The sequence below is a fragment of the Melopsittacus undulatus genome, chromosome 1 (genome assembly GCF_012275295.1).
Source record: "Melopsittacus undulatus isolate bMelUnd1 chromosome 1, bMelUnd1.mat.Z, whole genome shotgun sequence".
Lineage (NCBI taxonomy): Eukaryota > Metazoa > Chordata > Aves > Psittaciformes > Psittaculidae > Melopsittacus > Melopsittacus undulatus.
The window spans coordinates 63237857-63261622 of NC_047527.1; the positions used below are offsets into that span (position 1 = coordinate 63237857).

At 41.1% G+C, this 23766-nt stretch overlaps 1 protein-coding gene across 1 annotated transcript in view; it reads right to left on the bottom strand.

The window, feature by feature from the left end:
• Window positions 1–16420: 16420 nt before the first annotated feature.
• GABBR2 (gamma-aminobutyric acid type B receptor subunit 2) overlaps window positions 16421–23766 on the bottom strand; it is a 446922-nt gene continuing 439576 nt past the window's right edge. Inside the window, exons 18-19 of the mRNA XM_034064922.1 lie at window positions 23081–23198; window positions 16421–16586 (exon numbers count right to left, since the gene is read on the bottom strand). Of these exons, the coding sequence (XP_033920813.1) occupies window positions 16421–16586; window positions 23081–23198 (284 nt within the window). The remainder of the gene's footprint in view (window positions 16587–23080; window positions 23199–23766) is intronic.

The window sequence follows — 23766 nt, forward strand, 5'->3', positions numbered from 1 at the left end:
CTGAAGCAGACTGTGACGATGCAATAGCTGATCTGCATGCAGCAGACTGCAACCTCTTGCGTACAACCAGTTTGCTGTCATAAGCCTGTTACAAGCATGATTCCAGTTCTTTAAAAAGGTTTCCAGGCGAGTGAAGGCAAACTGTTAGGTGGTAAATTTGACACTTATGCTGGGAAAACTAATAGGACCTATAAAAGTAAGAGAATTAGTGAACAGACAATAAAAATGACAAACAGAAATGTTAGTGTGACTTTGTGCCCAAGTCCTGTCTCATAAATACATCAGAGTTCCATGAGGGTGGGTAAGGCTGGGCTGATCTGTATCATCCTCTTGGAATTCCTAGAGACTTGTTAGGAACTGGGTTGCCAGACTGTAAGGATAACTTAATCTCTGGTAAGAGGCAGTGAGGCTGATGTGAGGGTGCAGCTAGTAAAGGAGACTGTGTAGTGGTAAGAGTGGTAGAGTTCAGGGAGAAAGGCATAGCAAAACGGGGACAGGCACTGGGTGGGAATTATCCAGGAAATAAGAGAAGGAAGGAGAGCAGGGAAGGGAAAAAAACACGTGGGAAGCAGCTGTGTACTGTCTGTGTAACTTCTAATTCTGAGAAGCTGAAAATGCAGGGGGGCAGCAGGAGCAGTGCTGACAGAGGCACCCAACAGTCTGCTGGTGGCCATGTGCAGGTGTCACTCGGCAGGACGTGGTTCCCTGCAACAATTCCAGCAAGTAGCCTTGGCACGGCAGAGACCTTGACTCCATGTCATCTCCAAAGGGAGGATGCTGGTTCCCAGTGAAAGGATAAGAGGCAATGGGCAGAAACAGAAATGTGGGAAATTCTATTTATACATCAGAAGGATCTAATTTATGGTGGGGGTCGTTAAACATAGGCACAGGAGGACCAAGGAGGTTGTGGAATTTCCCTCCTTGGAGAAATTCAAAAGCCACTTGTATGTGGCCCTGGGCAACTAGCTTTAGATGGCCCTGCTTGAGGGGTGGGCTGGACTGGATGACCTCCAGAGGTCTCTTCCAACCTCAGTTTTCTGTGAAGAGGAGGATAAGCCTCTTGTTGGCCTGTGGAAGAGCAATGGGAAGAGAATAGCAGTGGTGAGAGCAAGACCATGCTTTTTCTCTGTACAATTTAACTTCCACATTTCTAGGTGTAAGCTTTTAGTTAAGACCTCTGAGAATTGAACCAGCCCTATTTTTGCCAATCAGCAACCAGTACAAGAGTTTTGGTCTTTCTGAAAGTCACTGATTACATTTTTTTCCCAAATCTGCTATTCTTATAGGAATGAGCCTATAAGTTAAATTGTGGTTATCCCCATATTCTGCATTATATATAGACCTTGAGTTAACTTCATGGTGCAAATGGAAGTACTCCAGAAAACAGGTAAAGTTCTCAAATATCTTAAAGCCCAACTTTCTCTTGAGTCATGTGGTGACAACTAGAATTGCCTGAAGCATTAAAGCTGGCATCTCACAGTGTAGCTGATGGAAGTTGAGACACAGGTATTTGCGACAGAGGAGACCGTAGCCTTGGAAATAGCTTTTCTGCTTGTCCTTCAGGGACTGTACTGGTCTGTCTGAAGAGTTTTGCTGCAAAATTTCCTGGTGAGAAGAATGGCATAGATGAGAAGAGGCTGATGGTTGGGACTTAGTTGGTTCATGAATGGTTGATGATGGTTGATGTCAGCATAATTATTAATATTTTCTTCTTTTAATATATTTTACTTTTGAGCCCAGAGCTTTGGATGACATAAATTACTTATTTTATGTGTAGTTTAAAAGCAGACGACTTTGTCAGTAAGCCATTTAGCTAGAAACTCTTTAACTCCATAGTTAAAGACACCATGTGGCATCTTGTTAGAAAGCCTAAAGAGAGTTTATAAGAGCTAGGTAAGACTGCCAACATCTTTGTACAGATAACTTATTTTCCTAAATTAAAAAGCTATCTAGAGACAGTGCATCCTCCCTTTCTTGAGAGTGAGACCTCCTGCCTTAAGTTTTCAGACATGGTTGATAGTTTTTAGATGCCTCAGTTCTGCATGTCTGATTACAGACTAGGGGTCAAGAGGCTTTGAAAACTGAAATCCCTCAAAATATATTTTGAGCAGTCAGCTTCTTCAGCTGGTTTTCTCATAGCTGTTCTTGTACTGAGTAAGTCACTTTTTCTAGGTATGTGCTCTGTTCTTTTTGTTGATTCTGGCTTTGGTTTACTGGGGAATTGTTCACTTACCACAGGTTTTGAAATTACCCAAAATGAAGAAAGCTCCTTTAGGTTTGCAAAAGCTAGCCTGCTGCCTCCAGAAAGATCTCTTTCTAAAGGCTCAGACAACCTGCTGTGCCATCACCAGTGAGGTAACAGCAGAGACACAATCAGACAAAACAGTGTCAGCAACTCTAAGGCCTGGCTGCCTGTCACAGAATCACAGAATGGTTTGTGTTGGAACGGATCTTAGATAACACCCAGTTCCAACTCCCTGACATAGGCAGGGACACCTCCCACTATGCCAGCTTGCTCCAAGCCCCGTCCAACCTGGCCTTGAACACTGCCAGGGATGGGGCAGCCACAGCTTCTCTGGGCAACCTGTGCCAGGACCTCACCACCCTCACAGTGAAGAATCTTTTCCTAAGATCTAATCTAAATCTCCTCTCTGTTAGCTTGAAGCTGTTCCCCTTGTTGCTGTAGCCAGTCCTCCTGCTAATGCAGCCTCTTGTTTTGAGGGTGCCTACTGCTGCCCAAGCAGCTTCCTGCACACATATTGTACTTAGGCAAAGAAAACGCCTGCTATGAAGACATCACCTGAGCATCTCCTGCTAGTTAACACTTCTTGATGTGAAGGTGGTTTAGGCTGTGGAGGTTGGGAGGACTGTTTCAGAAAGCTAAGGGTACAAGGCACTAATTGACCTCTAAGTCCTTCTCCCACTTGGTGTTTCTCTTTCATTAGTTTAATTGGCTGTTTCTCATCCCCAGCAAAGTAACTGGAACCATTGCACTCTTCAGTAGCTGTTGAAAGAATTAAACCTATACACTTTAATATCCATTATGATAAAAAGTGTTTAAAATACAACAGAAGAAAACATCTGGGCTCACATATACGACAGCAAACATGAATGGATGTCTGAGGAAAAACTGCTTCAGTAGTTCATTCAGCTTTCACTGTGCAGTCAGACTGTCTGGTAGGGCCTGCCATCGTGTAGAACCCTCCCATCTGGCTCATCCTTTTGGTGTACACTTCTGCTCTCTTCTCTGAATTTGGCCGCTCTAAGTATCTGTAGTGACAGAACCTAAAACTGGTATTTTCATGTAATTTAGAAACCTTCCAGCTGTCTGACAGGCTGTTACAGAGGTGAGGATAAGTTATAGACCTATAAATACAGAGTACTCTTGTAATAACATCAGAAAACCTGTGTCAGTTTTCTTCTCCCATTTGGCAGGACTCCAAGCACGTGCTGTCTAAGAACACCAACTTATTGTAGCAAATTGGTATACTGAACCAGAATAGGTCCAACTTTCTCATTCCATTAGTGACTGGGAAAAAACAAACAAAACAGAACAAAAATTGCTAATAGACAATAGAAGATAATGAGAACTATGAGGTCAGAGTTATGTTCCTTATAACATGAGACTTTGGTAATAATGCAGACATCACATTAGATTTTATTAAAAAATAACAAAAATCCCAACCCTATTCATTTTTTGGTCTGAGCATCCTCCCGTGATGGGTCTGGGAGTAGCAAGGTCAGGGTATTCCTCTCTTTCTCATTAGGATATTGGGGTTTGGCTGCCTGTCATCACTCCTCTGCAAACCTTTGTGTTGGTGGACATGGAATCTTTGTGGGTCTGACTGCTCTCCAGTGGTTCCTGTTATTAGCAATGTCAGGGCACTCTGTTTCCTTCACTGGCATTCATTGTGGGGATGAATCTTTAATTGCATAACCTACTAGAAATGATACAAAACCAAGCTCAGTTCTGGTAAATCAGTTGCAAAGCTGAGGTTTTATAGTGAAGAAATTAAATCTATGTGAGGAGAACTTGCAGAACTCTCCTTTTGCAGGAAGTCTGCACATCCACAGCTGTCCTTGCAGTTAACGGGAGGTGAAGCTAATTAAAATTGCTCGGGGGTTATTGCCAGCAAAATTACATGGAAGCATGGTATTCATTATTTAGTAAGCTTTGTACCCTAAACGCTACCACATAACCTCACCACTATAAATCACAGTACATTCAAAGAGCAGCTAAAAGGGCTTGGATTTTGCCATATGCTCATTTCTCATTCGTTTAATTCTTGACTCATGAAGCTATTTTTGTTTCACACTCCTAAATTAAAAATGAATTGGCCCAAGGATGTCAATTTGAAGTTAATGATTAAAAAAACCAACAACAACAAAGTAAGGAAAATGTATAAAGGCAGGACAATGAAAGCTGTTGACAAAGTTAGCTATAATCTTGGCATGCTGTGTAGTAACAATACAGGAAATCGTAACTACTTGCTGGTGTTGTTCACCCCACATTTCTGCTTTACTAAAATAGTAACATTTATAAAAAATGTATGAGCACAGAACATCCTGTCAAAATTTCCTTACATGATAAATCATAGTAATATTTCTGTAATATTTGTTATCAGACATATATGGGTTATATTAATTCTGCACATAGGACTTCAGTTTTCCAAATTTGGCAGGTTTAATTCAGTGTCCTTGTATGAATCCAACTTGTCAATACATCCAGACAGCAGTTTGTGATATAAAACTTAGGTTAGAAAAAATGTGGACACTTATTCTGTATTTCTTTATCATTTTTCTGGAAGACTAACTGTTTTTCTAAAACTGCTTTTAATATATGCATCATTACATATGTTTTCCCCCTTCTCCAGACTCTGTTTTGTTTTGCAGTAAACCCTCACCCTCCTTTATGGTTTTCCATCTGGGAAACCATATGAAATAACCATGGTTCTATATTGAATCGTCTTCTGCAAGTAATGTTTTCTGCCTGGTGACTTGTTTGACCAGCATAGCAACTGGTGGAGGAGGGGCAAGCAAATGGTGGAAAAGTCAAGTCTTTCTCACATTCTTTTATATGTAGTTTTTTTCCTTGTTTGTTTTTACCATTTTTGAGGTGTTGTTCAGGTTGATCTAAAACCTGAGTATAAAATTGTTATTTCTCAAGGAGAAGGAAGGGGGAAAGCATCCTTCTCCCTTGTTTTTGTTTTCATTTTGGTTTCTGGATACTTGCCTGTGTTTTGAGTATTGATTAAAAAATGTTTATAACAGGGCAACAGTCTGTTCTCCTCATAGATGAGATGAAGTTGTTTCAGTAGAGTAAACCTAAGATGAATTTACAGTGGCATAAACACTAGAAATAATTGTGAGTGCTGAGGGAGAAGCAGGAAAGTACTTGTTGTTGTTGTCAGCCTTTTTATGGCGATTTCAGGGAGCATTGAATCATTCACTTTATGTAACTCTGAGGGTACAGACTTATTTGTACAGAAGGCACCTTGTATCTCACAGAGCTAGTGAAGTCCACACTCTCTCTCTCTCTGGTGCTAATGTACTAAAGGAAAAGAGCGGCAGACACATGCTTTATTTCAGGTGATTGAACCACCTGAGATAAAAGAAGTTTCACTTTTTATCTGTTGCTTTAGACTACATGAAATTTCTGTGGGCTTTTATGCACACCTTTTCTGTGCCTTTCTGGGCCCTAAAGGTCAACAGTGCTAGATTTCCTTTAGAAGAAAGGGTTTACAGTGAGCTGTTGGTCACCTGAATTCTTCACCAGGAGGAGTTCAGTTGTGGGAGTGGGCTCCCTTCCTCCAGTCCTGGGTTGGTTTATGGGGGTTATCTTTTTGTCTTCCTGTCTGTTTAGCTACTCTTTCTTGTTGACATGCTAGCTAGTTTTCTTGGACCTTTACTGTATAGAGTTAAACCTTATCACTGCAGTCAGCTTCAGGCTAAAGAACAGAACAAGTTAATCAGTTATTACCAGCTCTATAGTGATTCTGCGACCATAGCCAAACCGAGATCAGAGCTGCCAAAAACACAATCCAGTAAATCCTGATAGCAGAGTCATTAGTAAATGTAGATAGTGTACCCCACTACTAGCCATAACAACACTGGTCTACTGGCTTACATCTTTGACAGAGGTTTTACTCTTTGAATTCATGCCATTTCACCTGCAAAAGAAGGGTTCAGGCAGTAGTCTAGCAAACTGTTAGGTGGTCAGATACTCCAATTGTGAGGAGCAGTTTTGGCCACCAAACAAGCCCAGAGAGGTGAACAGGATTGAAGAAAACCAAGGAGGATGCTAGGTAGGGCAAGAAGGGCTAATGTAATTTATAGGTAGCCAAATGACTGCCTGATAGGTGCAAAAGATAGTTAGCAGATTGTGGGATGTTTTGATGCAGAAATGTCTGTCTTTGGGGAAGTGCAGCTCTGCCCACAGCTATTGCATTGGGAACAGTGCCAGAAAGAAGGTACACGACAGAGGACTGTGATCAGCAAAGAGGCTTCCACTGTATGCTAAGCCAGGGATCTGTTTATTAAAGAAAACTGCAGTGCAGGGTGTTGCTTGATGTACCACAAACATCCAAACAAATCTTTGCCCATTAAATGAATACATCCCTGAGAAGCATCATAATCTATCCTTCTTATGGGCTAATGCTATCTTACTGGGATGTACAAGTTACAGATAACAGATTTCTCTGTCACAGATGCAGGAATGGACACCTATCTCAGACCACTACAGTTTACACGGTGCAGCTTACAACATCGCATGTAAGTGGAGACATATGCAGATGTATTCTGAAGAGTTTGAGAAGTTCCATAATGAATAAAGTCCCCCTGGCCAAGGTTGTCTGCCCATTCAGCATGGAGTCTGAGGGTAAAACCAACATCTCAGCATACCAGCTATGTCAGGAAAGACAAGAGCAGTCTCATGCATTGTAGCAGAGGAATCTCATGATAGGAGTCAAATGAGTCATTGGAGTCTGAGATAAGTACTTTTTAAATTAAAAGTACTTTTTAAGCTGGTGACTGGTATTAACAAAGCTAAAAGCCTAAAGCTTTGGGATGAGGATCACTCATGCCTGATTCATGTAATGAAGTTCCTACATCAGGGGGAGGAAGATGCTTTCCAAAAGGCCGGTTCAAGATTGGAATGGACTTTTGGAGGAGCTAATGATCTCCATAAATCTCTTTCCCTTTGTTATGGTGTGAAATATGTTTCTGGACTTCTGTGATAAACATGAAGTTTGTAGTGTAAGTAAAAAAAGAGACTCATTTCCTTACTCCTCCTTGGTCTTTCTAAGTACAAACATTATACTGTAAACACTGTTCCCCTATAGGGATAGAAAAGGGCAAAAATAAGATGAAGAGTCCTCATTTGCGTGACTAGTGTAGTGCTACTAGTGTAATCATTATGAGGGTAATATAACATCTATTTAGAACAGAGTAAAGGAATGGAATATCAGTAAAAGGAAAGAAATATTCTGAATGAGAGAGAAATTAGTGAGAAACATCTTTTCATCATTTTGAATACACCCCGTTAAATTAATTGGAGCAAGGTTGTCTAAATTCTGATATGTTCACGCATACCAAGCTGAACTAGTTTCTCAAAGAAAGAAAAGTGCCTTCCTAGACTCTTTCTGTACACACAGCCAGAGCAGCAGGGTATTCATCAAAGCCATAAGCAAAGTGCATAACCAGAGATTTAATTCTTGAAATTGCATTTGACTACAAAACTTTCAAAGCCATGTGGAGAAGGCCTTTATACAGAGTGCCTTACTGTAGCTTTAGACTATGATGAACTGAATTAATTCAAGGAATTTATTATTGCTTGCAGTTTGCCTGTGATGAGGGCTGGGACTGTGTTTTCTTTTTGGAGCTTGGATTTTAATCTATGTTAATATTCACATCAACAGGGTAAGTTAATGAGGCCCAAGCTCATTTTATTATCTTTTATCTGACTGAAGCTCTAAGCTTCTATCCACACAGCCTGAGATACGCACTCTGCATGCTGGATGAGGAGAAGCAGTTTATACTCGAGCATTTGCACTGCACAGACACAACTGCTCTGTGGTTGGTGTTCTCCATATGGGAAAGTTCATTTTGTTTCTGTCTTACTTGAAAACAAACAAACAATAAATCAGAAATGTGGCCATAAAAGAAAAGAAAAGAAAAGAAAACAAAACAACAACAACAACCAAATGACCAAAGAAAGAGAAAATAAGGGATATGAAAAAATAATGCAAGTATGCCTGTGAGGTCTGAACCAGGGCCGGGTGCCCTCTTTTTTTTTGTAGAAGACAATGAGTGGTTGATGATTGCTGACGTACACTGGGGAAAAAATAGAGTTTATTTAAAAGGAGGCTGTATTAAAATAGGCACTTTTTGATTCTTGAAATGATTTTTGTCACATTTGGGACTCCTGAAGTGAGTGTTTGCTCCTAATGATTTCTCAGGTAAGGACTGACAGCCTTTTCAGAAGGATTTGAACATATCAGGTATTCCAGCACCCAGTAACAACTACACAAAGAATAATGGAAGTTGCATGTGGAGTCAAGATGGTAAAGAAATTGAAAAGATAAAATAAAAAGAGGAAAATAAAAGTAGAGGTGTTGCATTGCAGAGAAATGTTGTTTGCAGGGGGTTGGGCTGGCTGCCTAATGTCCCAGCCACTCTGCCTGCCTGTGAGCACGCAGGGTACAGTAGCAGAGTCAAGCAGGCACTTGAGGATGAAGGAGAGGTTTGACCTTCTTGGTGTATTTAAAAAGACTCAGGAGTGTTTATTAACGTCTGGAAGCAGAGAGGAATAGTGACTCTTGCTGCCCTGAGATCAGGTTAGAATAAAATGCAAAGAAAACTTCTTTTGAGAGGGATAGATGGACATCTGATGTGACTGCTCCCATCCTGTGACAAAACAAATAACCTAGCGTTCAGTGGGGGGAGATGCCTCTGGATTAATCAGTTTGACACTCCTAATACTGAATTGCTTTGCTACAGACCAATTAAATGAATGTCTTCATATGCCTTTCCACCCTCATTACAGTTTTACTTGTCGTTAATAGGAGAACTTTTATATCAAATGGCAGTATCATAAAGAGCATAATGGGATGGGAGGAGTGGCAGTCTAACACAAAGCAAGAAAAGGTCTATGGAGAATTCAGATGTGCTAGTCTGAATTTCACAGTTCATTCATCTTCAAACCTCACAAGCCAGTTTTTGTGGAGGTGAGGGCAGCTTTAATTAGCAGTGAGCAAACAGGCCCCAGAGGGTTGAGCAGTTGGGTTTGTTCTTGACTTGTGGTAACCTGAATCAGATGCTGAAGGGTAACCGAGAGCTGACTTTGTCCTTTAACTCAATGGTCAATTAAACCTGGGTTGTATTTACGTGATTGTGCTTGGAAATTTTATCATTTGACGCAGTGAAATACCTCTGAAAGTCTTGAAATGTAGCAAGTGCTGTTCTTATTTGTTTACATGGATTATGCTGGAACAACTCATGCATTTTTTCCACTTTGCTGAGCTTCACTCTCGTCATAAATTGCTTATTTACGTTCAAGTGTCATTTAATTCCTCAGTAAATAAATTCTTGGGTTTTAAAACGAAAACAAAGCAAAAAGATAAAATGGAATATTAAGTGGGTAGAGGAGGAGGGAAAAGACTGAAAAGTCCTCAAAGAATGAGGACATTTGTTAGAGAAGTATTCCTTATTATAACAGCACTATGACAGATATTCAGCTGTACTTTTAGTTGGTGAGTCTGTTATCACAAAGGGAAGTTCTGTGCAGGCCTCTGAAAACAGTAAAATGTGTAAATGTAGGGAGAACAGTGAAATATGCTCTCTTCCCACACCGTGACTGAGAGACCAGTTAAAACCCACATTTCTTCTGTGTGTGAGAATCAGTTTCTCTAAGATTTTCATAAGGATTGACAATGTATTAACGTCATGCTTCTGCAGCCCTCCACTAATAGGGAAAGCCTGGAAAGAGATGGACTACTGAAGTATTGAACTGAATTTCGAACTTCAAGTCTACTAGAAGTTAAGGTAAAAATTTGGGGTAAGTTGCTCCCGTTTTAGTGACTAGCAATACTGAGGTAATTAGTGATGGTTTTGGCTTCAGTTCTGACAATTTTAACAGCTTCATTTGTACAGCTAACTTTGTGGGATGACAGTGACTATCTTTTCCTGGGGGTGCTTATGTCTGATGCTGACATTGATGTGTCTTCCTCAGAAGTGATTGCAGCTGAATCCCTTGTTCATTTGCATCTTTATGACTCCAAATCCATCATCTTGTACGTGTATGTTGGTTGTTTTGATATTTTTCCCCTTTTCTCCCATTAGCTCTGTTACTTTGCTCAAATAGTGTCTTCCAGTGACCTAAGTATGAGGCAAGGCAAACTGAAGAGGATTTCTTTACAGTGTTGAGAGTTAGGATAAGTTGTGAAGCTTACGAAATTGTTAACTTAAAGCCTTTAACCTCAATGTCATCACTCACCCTCTGCATCCCTACTGTGAAGGTATTGTCCTCCCTGTTATTGTCAGTGTCCCTCTACTCCTCTTATCAGGGGGAGAGTGAAAGTCTTTGGAAATGTAACCACCTTTAAGATGAGCAACTAAGACTTTGCTTCCTTTTATCTTTCTTGAGGAGAAATTGATCTATTCACAGAAATTTGCTTTTCTCAGCAGGTCCTGTGGTGGTACCTCCATCTGCATGTGCCTCTCAGAGCACTCTTGGGTGAATGGTCCTAGCACTGCTGCTCCATTGGCTTTGTCTCCTGAACTGCTCAAGAGATGACTTCCACCTCTGCTGTTTTGTCTGTGTCTGTCTGCTTCAGACACAGCTCTCGTAGGGGATAAAGTGATTAACTTCTCATGCTGGAGGAACAACAAGAGCTGTGCTGGTGCTGTGCTGTACAGATGTAATAAGATGTGGTGTCCAAAGTAATAAGAAGGTTTCTCAAAAAGGAATGTTCATATGCTGGGGAGGAATGCTTTCTTCTTACAAGCCTTTCACTTGTTTCTGTATCCAATTGATAGCCTACTTAATAATGTGGACTAATCATTATGTCAGGTAGCTTATTTGGTGAGGATGTGAGGTTTCTCCATCCTGTAGAAAAGATGTCTCCCTTCCTCTGTCTGCTGTGAGGGGTACCTGCTGTTTGGAAATACTCCAGTACCCTTAGCTAGGGCAGAGTAGGAATCACTTGGGTAACAGTGTAGCAGAGCACTTTCGGAGTACAAAGCCATGCATGTATTTCCTACCTGCTCTTTTCCAGCTTTTCCTTTCTGCTTTATGCTTATTTTTCCTTAGGCTTGGACAAACAGAGGATGTGCAGCTGCAGAGGCTAAGGGGTTTGCATTGTGTGGCAGAGTGGGCCAGGACCAAGGAACGTTGATTCTCAGCTGGGGATGCCTTTGTGATGTACGTGCTTAGAGTGGGTTTTGCTTTTAGATGGTTGACAGACTGCCAAAGCAGGAGGTAGCATGGATGTCTCTGCCTTAGCCCTTCTGGTGTTTTACAGGCCATTAATGTTGGGCTGCTTGCACTTGCTCAGTGTCCTGTCAGTGCTCTCTTCAACACACACACACTGTTTTCCAGTCAAACTTGGCATAATGGATGACTTCACGTCTGTGAGGTGGTTTGCTAACAGTGGCAGCTCCTCTGCTCAAGCAGGCATCACACACTGCTAATTGCAGTAGCAGGTAGGAGGGTGTTCTAGTCTCTGAAATGGTTACAGCTGTAGGTTGTAAATGTAGGTGATACTTTCCTCAGTTTAAATTGCACTCAGTAAATGTGGGTACAGGGTTCTTGCTGCATAACCTCTTGCCAGAAGATAAACATCCTCAGTTCCAGCCACAGCCTGTCTTTGCAAAGTCATGAAGATGTCTGGTGTTTCTCCTGAAGCTCAAGGTCATCTGAGCTCCTTCCTGCTATGCTTCTGCTAGGGAGCCAGCTCAGAGGCTGCTTGCTGCTTGTACCTAAAGCTGGCACTCCCACCTCCTGCTCCTGTCCTCAGATCTGTTTGACCTCTACTGAAATTAGCCTTTAAAGTTCAGTAGGTTGTTTAAATGCTTTTGTGATGTTTGGCTTTGATGGTGTTAGTAGCAGCTGCTTTCCTGGGAGTGGTGAAGGACACAGTGATAGGAGATGCTTCTTTTTCCTCCTACCTGCCCTTCACTCTTTTCCTTCGTTTGGCCCAATTCAGCACCCCATCACTGGTGTGTGTGTGTGTGTGTGTTTAACCCAGGTGTAGTCTGCAAAACTAGTGGCTCAAAATATCTGCAGATAAGAGACCTCTGAGACTACACCAGTGTGATGGTACTGCCACCCATGGTTGCCCCACTGAAAAACCCAGCATGGGCTCTGTCCATCTCTTCCCCTCCTCTCCCGGTGCAGCCCCAGTCATTTGATGAGTAGCGAGAAGCACAGTAAACTGGCAGAATCCCAGTCGGCTCAAGAGGCAGTGGGCTCTTGAAAGTGCACTTGTGAATAATATTCATGCATATTAAAGTAATGACCATAAGTACTATTCACATCTCAAGAGATGGAAAAGGCAGTCAGTAACTGAGGACCAAACTCGGATAAAAATCATAATGTTTAATCCACTGTAACAAACCTGTCAGTCTTCTCAGGCATAGAGAAGAAAATCCCCATTAAAAGAATAGGTGACAGGGAGAGTCAGTACACTGAATGGGCAGACTGGCCCATCTTTGGGCTGTGGTGAGTGCACAGTAAAGCCCTGCTGATATCCAGAGGGTGCTGTGGAAGTGCTGAGACAGGTCTTGCTGGGCTGGCTTCCAGTAGCTAAGCAAGCCTGAGCAGAAAGGAACAGAAACACTAATCCAGTCTTGTGGAGAACAAGAACACCATACTGGGATTTGTAATGAACAGGCTCTGAAAAGACCAGAAAAGATTTGATAAACATTTAAGAAAAGCTGTTATATCTTTTAGAAGAAAGATAAAACTGAAAAAGTGCATTTTTGGTCTTCCCTCACCATCCTTGACTTAATTAATTATTTGAAAGGAGAGCTGCAACATTAGTAATCTTCCATTAATTCAATAACAGTTTTATGACTTTGAAGGCAATGTATTTTCTGTGACTTTGGAATCTCAATAGTTCAAATAAATCTGCTCCTCTGACATCTCCTTCTTATTTTTATTCCTAAGACCTCTTCAAGCAATGTCTTGCTTTGTTCTGGTCTCCTATTATTCTTGAGCAGCTCTAAGTTGTTCACATCCTCCTACAGTTTCTAGTTGAATATAGGTTTCATAGGTTTCACAATAACGTCTAGATTTTTTTTCCCTTTATTGAATGAGATCTGATGTATCTGAGTTTCTCCTGCCATCTGGTACCGTGCATTGAGAGCCACAATCCATGCTGTTAACTCCTCATTGGTATTTTCTCTTTCGCTTGTGTTTGATGGGACTCATAAGCTGCATTAGAATTCTGCAGAAAACACATTTGTGGAGACTCTGAACTCCCTCATCTTGGACTTTATGTCACTTTTTGCTGGCTTGAGAATGTTCCTGTTGAGAAGCAAACTAAAAATGCTCTTTCCTCTAGCTGGCTCATTGCACACATTCCTACCCTCCTCCTGTTATGCCATGCGAAAGAACCTGGTTTAGGATATAAAACCCATCACATGGGTTGAGAGGTTTAGTGTTTGCCTTCATGAAACAATGCTCAGAAACTTCTCATTTGCTGAAGTGTCAATTTTACTGTAGAGCTAAATATTGGCATGATCAGTAATTTATGTGAAAGAGTAAAATCTTTGGTTTTCTCCTGAATTCATACTCGCTGTGGTGCAAGAGAGAGTAGTGCATGTATTAAGTGAGGTTTGGATGTAAATGTTCAGCATATGTTTGATTATTTTCCCATTTGATAAAGGGCTTAGACTTCACTCATGAGTACAGCAGAAATTGTATTTGAGAGCAGAAGCTCATCTATCTGCTTTCTCTAGATGCGAGCCCTTCAGCTTCTAGAATGTGTATTTTGACTTCTTGTTACAATGTGGTGGTGTAATAGGATTTTTCATTTTCCAGAGGGGCTTTTATATGTGCATATGTTTATAGATCTACACGCACATTAAAGATGGCACCAAGTCCAAAAAGCTAGGTTTTATATATTTTATTCATAAAAACAGATTTGCAACAATTTATTAAAAATTGATCTCATGCAGTATAAGGTTATACAAGAAATTCTTCATTTACATTTTATTCTGGCAGTTCCAGTCTAGTTTAAAGCATTTGTGCACTAACATCATTGGAAAATGCCATTGGGGCACAGCCTCTTCATAAATTTACAGTACATTTTTGCTGCAGTATAAAAGAACAGAAACATTAAATAGCTATATTCACTTGGTTGGTCTTGTTATCTGCAGTAAAGTAAAAAAAATGTTATGGGAGAAACTACAGTATCATTGAGACAAAGAATGTACTGCATGGTTTAAAACCTAATAAACGTCGCACAGTCAGTATTCACGAAGTTACAGACACACACACACACACTCACCTCCAATGGTCCGATACTTCTGGTTTGTTTTTTTCCTGCTAAGTTGGAATAATATTTCTACAGAGATCTTTGTGTACACGTTATATACAATATTGTAATTTTCTCTTTTTAAAAAGTAACATTCCTTTTAAAATAAACCAGGCCCTGATGATAGTAATAAAGCAAGAGAATACTGTCAACACACATTGAGTGACAACGTCAGTGTTTAGTGCTTAAACAGAGTAATGAATTCTATTTTATCTGTGTTTATACTTACATGTTTTTGTTCTAAAAGCTACAGGTATTTCCATAACCTCTCTTACTGTATGTGCCAAGTGAAATATTTTGTGATGCTCCTGATTGTAAGATTTAGATACATATTCATGTTGGTTTTGGCCACTATGAGGTGTATTTTATTTTTAATGGAGATTTATGCTAGCTTTTCTAAGCTGTGGTTAAGTCCCTCAGCTAATGAACCTCTACAGCTGTGCTTCAGTCATTGCTGATTTGTAATCCTTTATAGGAATGTCATTCCAAAGGTTTGGTCTGAGGTGCACAGGCATTGGTCAGAGAAAACTGAGAGCCCTGTGGGTGCTTCGTGTGTTTTTTTTCCCCCACCTACTCTTAGCAAACAGCCATGGCAGCGGGATGCCATGTTTCCAGCCCGTTGGAAACAGAAGCTGAATGTCTGTCTCACCTGTGCCTGAGGGTTTGACCCCAGAGCTGGTCCAGACAGTATGCCACTATCGTTCATCCGAATTAATTTTGTTCAGGGGATGGAGCTAATGTATTAAAACCCATTGCTTTTTTACAGTCCTTTTAGGATTTAGATAAAATATTATATTGGTAAATTTGATTTGTCCTCTCCATTATCCGCTACAACTGTCACACGCAGGTACAAAGCAAACATAGTGTATATTCACATCTATGTACTCTGCAGGCCTTGCCTGCAGCAGCAAAGTGCTGTGCCCTAAGCCCTCCCCCCAAGTCCACTAAATTAATTTTATTGTAATGTGTAACATAATTCAAACAAACTATGAAAAACAATCCATCCTGTGACATTAAGACTTTACTACCCATCTGTCCTCAGCTTCTTGAATTACCATCGCTAGGACTTTCGCTGACAGTTTAGTACAGTACTGTTGGTGGTGTTTATTCTGAAATAGGTGCAGAAACTTCACTATAAATAAAGCTGCAGATGGTCAGCAGTCACTACCATCATCCCTGAACAAGGGTGAAGTGCTCTGCTCCCAGCCAGCAGCCCTCCAGCTCAGACAGCTTGGAGCTGGAGCTTCAGCCTCTGCTTGGGTTTCACCTACAGCTGCAGGTTAACAGTGACCCTGCTCACAGCACTGCAGAGTCTCAATGACACCCGAGGAACCATTTCTCACAACCCTTTCCTATCGAACATCGTCCCTGAAATGAAAACAAGCAAGACTAACCAGTGCAGAATGCTTCCAGCGATTTAACACAACTCTTGTAAAAATGAGTGGATCTATTTCAATAAATATGGTATAACTCAACCATTGTATTTTCCTTACATGGATACAGTATAGAATTGCATGTTCTCAGGAGCCACATAAAGCTCAGTGACATTTGATTGTTTGTTTGTTTTTCTCAGTGTCTTATTTGCAAAATCCATATTTCCCATCCTCCTTGTTGCTAGTAGAAATTTGGGAAGAAATGTTTTTCAGTGACTTCTATGTGAAGAAATAAAAACTCCATGAATAAGGCTACAGATCAAAATCCTTGTGTCCATCTCCTTTGCCTTCCCACACGAGTTACAAGGGCACTCCTGTGATGACGGCCTCAGCGGTAGTTCCTCTGCAGTAAGAGCCAATGTTGCATGTTTGTAGCAGAGTTCTAGGTCAGATGTTTAGTTCAGTCATTGAGTACTTAAAAGCAGTTCAGGAAGCACTAATCTCCCTTTCCTACAGCCCCGAAACCATTACTCGGAAGGAGGGTGGCACGTGTCTGTGCCGAGGGCTGGCACTGGGGCTTACGCAGGGACTGGCACAACTAGCATCAACTCCTCCTATGGATGGCAAGTAGGCATGATGAAGAATGGGCAGCTGCAAAGACAGCCGACGTTGTATGCTGTGGGAGAGATACAGGGAGACGAGTGTTAGCCAAGAGGAAAATGTTATACGTTACGTGCTTGATATGTTTGCCGGTTTCTGTAAGGGTATTTTCTGTGCCTGCTGCTGTGGTGGAAAGGGTTAATGCCAAGAGAATTACTCTCACTGCTGTTGAGCTGTGCCACCCTGTTATTTCCCCTTGGGGATTTTTTTCTGACAGGCTAGACATGACAAAGGAATCTAAGTTCTCAGAATCCCACAACCTTGTGAAATTCCCAGGCACTCTCAGGATAATTGTTTGACTGCTAATACCCGAAAAAAGGGAAAACCTTAAGTTTGCAATGAGGGCATTTGACTTAGCAGCCCCCATGGCAAAGTGATCTCTTGCAATGCGAAGCCCCAGCTAACTGTGTAGACACGCATGAGGTCATGGCTGAGTTTTAAGCCATGCATCACTTAGCATGAGGACATTAGAATGAAGGATGGCATTTTTGCAAGTCCAGCTAAGGCAAACATAGGCATATGGATGGAGGGAATTTGGACTGACAGCTTTTTTCAAGTGGTTGCTCTTCACAGTTTGGGTCTGTGCTTTTGAGGTGCTGGATGCTCTTGGGTTCCTGCAGTCAGTGTCATGGGACGGAGGAGCTGGCACTCTAAAAGGAGTCTAACCTGACTGGCTTTTTGATTCCAGAAGAAATATGCCAGTTCAAAGCATTGTATCAGTACAATAGTTTTACATTTACATTTTCCTGTTATCTAATGCAATGATTGTGTATAGACAGACTTTTATGAAAAGTGTATGTTTGAAAGGTTGCCTTTGGACAGCCTTCCTGATTCAAATGATGTTTAAATTCTTTTTTTTGCTTTGTTAGGAAGTGGAGACAGCTACTAAGGCATCTATTGCACTACCTGGGGACCAAGCAGTATAGCTTTCAAATTCACACAGAAAGAAATGGGATGTTACGTCTTACTTTCTTCACTACAAACTAAAGCAGTGGAAGTAGTTGTAATCTGCCTAGCTGGGAAATTCTCTCTGATTTCCTTATCCCTCAAAAATCCCCTTTAAAAGTCTGATGAAATATTAATCCAGAGTGTTGATCATTGTAGTGCTGGCAATGCATTCCTGGGACTAAAAAAAAATCTGTTCACTGTTGTTTTGCTACTGTTCCTGACTCTTCCTGGTACTATCAATGAAATCATGCCTCGTTCCCAAGGAGTGCAGAAGTGGTAGGGTTAGCTGCTTCCATGTGCTGCATCCTTATGAGCCTGACAATGAAGATTGTCATTCTGTCTCTTGTTGCAGGGTCAAATGCAGAATTGCCCGTGCTTATTTTCCCACCAGTGGAAATGCTTACTTTGTTCAACTGTTACAGACTTCTCATTAAAGAGCTTTTTGAAGCTATTCCAAGAGAATCCAGTTGCATAATCAAGTGAATGGGATTTTTTTCACTCATTTAAGTATTAGCCATACCATAGACAAAGCATGTTTATTTGGCTGTGTTGATGGTGGCTGCAGTGGGTAGCAAATTTTGCTTTAACTGTACTTAAAGTTTATTGTCACTCGAAAACTTTGTTCCTGGAAATTGAAGCTGAGGAGTGTAGGCTGGAGACTTGCACACAATTAAGAATTTAGGCAAAACTCTTAGGAGGGAGCACAAAACAAAAAAGAAAAGTAACAAAATCCAAGCAAACCTGCTATTTTCTCCTTAAGCAAAGGTAAATCTTGTACCTTGCCTCACTCTGTAGGGTTTTTTTTATTCAATATCTGTGGATTTTCTCTTCACCCACCCCTGCCACCTTTTGTTAGTGCATTTGAGGCAACTCCTGTTATCAGCTACTGGCCAGGGGATGAAGGGATTTAGATTTCCCCTGAGGAGAAGGACTGGGGGTACTGGTGGATGAAAGATTTGACATGAGCTGGCAGTGTGCACTTGCATCCCAGAAGGCCAGTTGTATCTCGGGCTACATCCAAAGAAGTGTGTCTATCAGGTGAATAGAGGTGATTCTGCCCCTCTATTCTGCTCTGGCAAGACCCCACCTGGAGTACTGTTTGCAGCTCTGGAGTCCTCAACATAGAAAGGACTTGTTGAAGAGAGTCCAGAAGAGGGCCTCAAAGTTGGTCAGAGGGCTGGAGCACCTCTCCTATGAACACAGGCTGAGAAAGTTGGGCTTGTTCAGCCTGGAGAAGGCTCTGGGGAGAGCATAGAGCAGCCTTGCAGTACCTGGTGGGGGGCTTATAAGATAGATGGGGAGGGACTTTTCAGCAGAGTCTGTTGCAATAGACAAAGGGTAATGGTTTCAAACTAAAAGTGGGTAGGTTTAGACTAGATATAAGGAAGAAATCTTTTACAATGACGGTTGTGAAACACTGGAAAATGTTGCTCACAGAGGCAGCATATGCTCCATCCCTGGATGTGTTTAAAGCCAGGTTAGATGGGGCCATGAGTAAAACCTGATCTGTCTGAAGATGTCCCTGCTCACTGTAGGGAGTTTGGAATGATTGGTCCCTTCCAACTCATATGACTCCATGACTCTATGAATTTGTTTCAAGTCCATACAATATAGATGTATCAAAGCGTATATATGGTCAAGTATGTTAGGGAAGGAATGGTTAGTATTACTGGTTTTAGTATGAGAGGATAAAAGACAACTGATGACAAAGATGGAAAGGAAAGGTGGTGCCACACACAGAGCAGCCACTCATCAGCACATTGTGTTAGAATAGGGCATATATCCTCAAGTCTGTACAAAATGCCATTTATTTAGGGATAAATAAAATCAAGTCAAAGTTTGACTTTCAGTGTCAGTGCTCATAAGAATACAATGCAATGCACATGGGAAAACATGATTATACATCACAGGTAGAGGTATTTGAAAAACGTTTTAGTTCTGTTACAGAAAATCACTGATGAGATCCATTGGTAAGTGATGGAGACTGAAACAGCTGCATTACAGCCAAACATCTCAAGATGTGCAGGAGTGTGTAAACTGCGTCTAAATATTCAGGGAACATTTCAGTTGATTCTTCAGCCCTTTAATGCAGAAGTTCTAAAAGACTGCAACAAAGCAAGATGCACTAGCAAGTAAACTAATAATTCTACATCCACTTTATTTTAATGACATATTGAGTAGGATAGACTAACATGAACCACTGTCAGGGAGGAAACTGAATAACAGAAGCATGTTCATGCTGAGCCATATGACTGTCATGCAAGAATCCAGTCATAACTAACTTCTTTTGGTGAGAATTTTTGGTTACTGTAATTGACATAACTGGCTCCAGCAGGGTATTTTACTGTCTTTTTAAATGCTGCTAAAAGCAGAGCTTTAACTCAGAAAAATAAAAATCAGGTCGGTTTCTATTATAATGGTTACAAAGTGATAAGCTGCTTTGAAGGTTACAAAAATGACCACATAAAGGAAATAGTCTATCAAAATGGCAGGTTTTAGTGGGGTCCTGCAGAAATCTGTCATCACCTTTACTCAGAAATCTGCAAATCTCTTAAGCATTGTTGCTTTTAAAAAGAGAACAGTATAAATTTTCATGGTGCCAAAACCTAATTCACCAGTTAGGTCACTGATGTGGTAACATGCAGGAATGAAGATGCATAGAAGAAAGTCTTTAAAGTCACGGAAGTTATCCCATTGAATGTATTCATGTGGCCATCTTACAGATAAGCTGTTTGTGATCTAAGATGTGATCTTTAGATAAGTAAGCAGGACTGCCAGCAAAAAAGAGTTGACTTTGTGTAAGAGACACCCCAGCCTACTGGGAAATGAATGATTATATGTATTCTAAACTGGTTCAAGCTGCTCTCTAAACTTGAGATGAACTGGCATGGTGGTGCTTCAGTCCATGCAGCTAAGCTCCCCCAGACAGGGTTTCTGAATACCAGATTGGGCCTAAGCATTACCCAGGAGAGTCCAAGTTGATACAACTGTGCTAGGCAGTATGCTAACAAGCACCATGGAAAATCAAAGTGCAGGGCTCGAGCCTGTGCACCAACACTGCTTTGCCTACCAGAGGAAGTGTTAATTTACACTGTGTAGTTGGTGTGAACAGGAGAGAAAACAGCCAGCCCCAACTTTTCGCTCCTCATATCTGATGGTCTGACTTGGGTACAGCATATTTTAGACAGCACATGGATAACCTACTGGGTCCTGCCCAGCAGGAAAGGGAGCGAGAGGCAAAGGGAATAGCGAATTATCTATAGTCATGCTCTAAGGCTGTCTTACCATCATACAGACTGCATATTTCTTAGGTCAGGGTTCTAAATCTGAGCCAAGCACAAACCAAATGTTTTTCACATTCTGACTGAGATGACTACAAGGGCATGTAGTGGTAGGACAAGGGGGAATGACTTTAAACTGAAAGAGGATAGAGTTAGGTAAGTTATTAGGTAAGTTGTTTAAGTCGTCCCCCCCACATGCCAATGGGTTTCATCAGTGTTTTTTTGAAGCAGAAAATAAATGTTTTTCAAATACCTCTGCCCCTGATATAGCATCATGTATTCCCATGTGCATTCCCTATGCATGCAAGGAAATGAGAGAGAAAGCACAAACTACAGCTTGTCTTTAACTTCTTTTTTGTGTTTGTTTGTTTCTTGACAAAAATGTTATATTTAATAGCCATGGAAGGACAGAAGTGCTGCCAGACAAGTTGAAAATATGCCCACGTGAGCAGGATGATATTCCTAAAGATCATGAAGTTTGGAAAGAGGCAACCTCTTGTCAAAGAGAGGGAATCACAAAACCCTAGTCTTGAAGATGGCTCCAATTCTCCCCTTTAGCAGTTCCACTGTGCCTGCATGGTGTGTAGCTGTGGTATCCAAGCTACCAGCTCATCCTCAGGGGAGACACTGACCCTTGGACCTGGCACAGTCACAGCTGTGCAGGTGCTGAATGACACAGCTTTGATTTACAGGACTTTATTAACTGCTTTCCACAAATGTCAGTGACCGTTCAGATTTGTACTGACTTGTTCTTTAAGACCTTTAGGAAAACTCAGTTTTCTCATCAGTTACCACTAGCCTAGAGGAAATTCTGTCATTGGTAAATGTTGGTTTGTTTGGTGTTTTTTTCCTGTGTTAAATCTGTATTGGGACAACTGAGCTATCTAAGTGTCTGTGTTTTTCTTAGCATCTCTCTTGATGTAAGAGGGCCATGTGCAGATGAGGCTGCATTCACACTACATTATTTCTGACAAATGGTGCTGCAAAAAGACAGACCTCTAATAGCCATGCATTAAAGCACTCTGCTGACCCCATAAAGTCATGAGAGCTTTCTCAGTGAGAGCCCTGGTTCTGTGAAATAACCAGTTATCTTGGCTCGTGGGGGCTTTTTTTTTTTGGTGCGTACGTGTGCACTTGTGTGTGTATTAGATCTCATGCATGTTTGGATTAGGGATAATTTTGAGTGCAAGGACAAAGTGAGAAATCCATGTGTTTTTCTGCACCAGGTAGTACAAGGCTGTAACTGCTATCTGCAATCAGGTTTGCTGTCACTGATGTAACATGTGACTCAGCCTAGTCATTTGTTTAATTTATTGTGTTCTTAAATTAGCTTTTAAGTTGCCTGTGTACAAAACAGGAGTCTGACAGCTGTTAGCCCAGAATCTGATGAAGTAGTGCCTGTGTAACTAGGCTGCCATGGGGAAATGACTGATCCAAGGGCAAATGAGCATAGTGCTTCCCTGAGCTCTGGCCCACAGAAGGTCCTGTTGAGCTGGAGGAGGGTAGTATGTGATTTTATTGTATAGGTTCCTGGAGAGAAAAGCTGATACCGTAAGACTCTTTTCCCCTTATGAAACTAGTAAGTGCTTTGTGCCATCCTCTCCTCGTAGCCGCAGCATTGTTTCTAAGGGAAACTACTTGGTGCAGGCTTTCCTGTGCCAAAACTCAGGACCAGCTGCTATGGCAACATTGAAAAGCCCTCAGACTGTTTTAATTTCTCAGCTAGTTTAAGACTGAAAGAGAACAAAATGGCTATGTACAACATGAACTCCTCTAGCTGGTGTGTGAAAGAACTTGAAATTTTGATAAAAGCCATGGCACGTGTGTGCACGTATCTTTATACATCGTGTTATGGATGTTTCTAAAGAGAAAAGAATTATGCTAGTCCGCCTTTGGGGCATGTTAGGATCTAGTACCCTTGATGTCTTTTACATTTGGTGTGGATGGTAAGCTGGTGGCATGGAGACATCACAGTACAACATTGGTGTCTCAGAAGTTGCCATTCACATCTGTTGCTGATGGTCCAGGCTTTCTCAGCTGGTGCTGACTGAAAAGGTTTACAGTGAAGGTCTTCCCATAAAAATTAATGAAAGACTAATATGGGGTTTGATGAAATGTTATAATTTAAATTAACATCTTATCAGCAAGACAAATGGTGTCCAGGATGCAATTTATGGCTAAAACAGCAGGAAGTGCACACGTCCAAGCACATGTATGATGACATTTCTTTCTGAGAAAGGAATGCCTCTTTCTGTACCAGTATGTAATGGTGTATACTTACTGTTCTGGAGAGTTGATGTCTTCTATAGGATCTTTGCTTGTTCTGGAAGGGTCTGATGAGCCCCATTGTGCTGGTGGATTTTGATCGAGATGATTTTTCAAAATGGCTTTCTCACCATCTGGATGGACAACACATTCAATTTTACCTTACTGTGACTGAGTGACACCATTTTTAAATTGCTTCATCTTAGAATTTCCCAGATGACAATAATGCCGTGAAATAAACTCTTTATGCCTATATTCTAATACAGTCAGGTTTCCCTGTGAGTCTTTGGTACTCTTACATTCTTGATGTTCTCCTCCATAGGAACTACCATGGGGAAACAGAAGAGGGACAAAACCTCTTTTGCCCTTCATTTGCTCTCTCCCATCCCACTTCAAAAAAACCAAACACAAACCAAACCTTGTTGCTCATCTCTGTGTAGTTCTATCATGCTTTCTCACCCATTTGAGGTTGTGTGAAAAATTAATGTAACTGCAGCACCATATTAAATTGTACTCAAACACTGTTACATTTCTCATGAAGAAAACCTCTTTAGTGTTTTCCTAGAAAAACTACAATCTCATTGATGTATAAAACCTTGTTACTCTTGCAATCTCATAAGCATTTAAGTGCTGTCATTTAACTATCTGTTATCATTTAGCATGGAAATATGATTCATATCAGTCACATTTGTCCATAGGCTG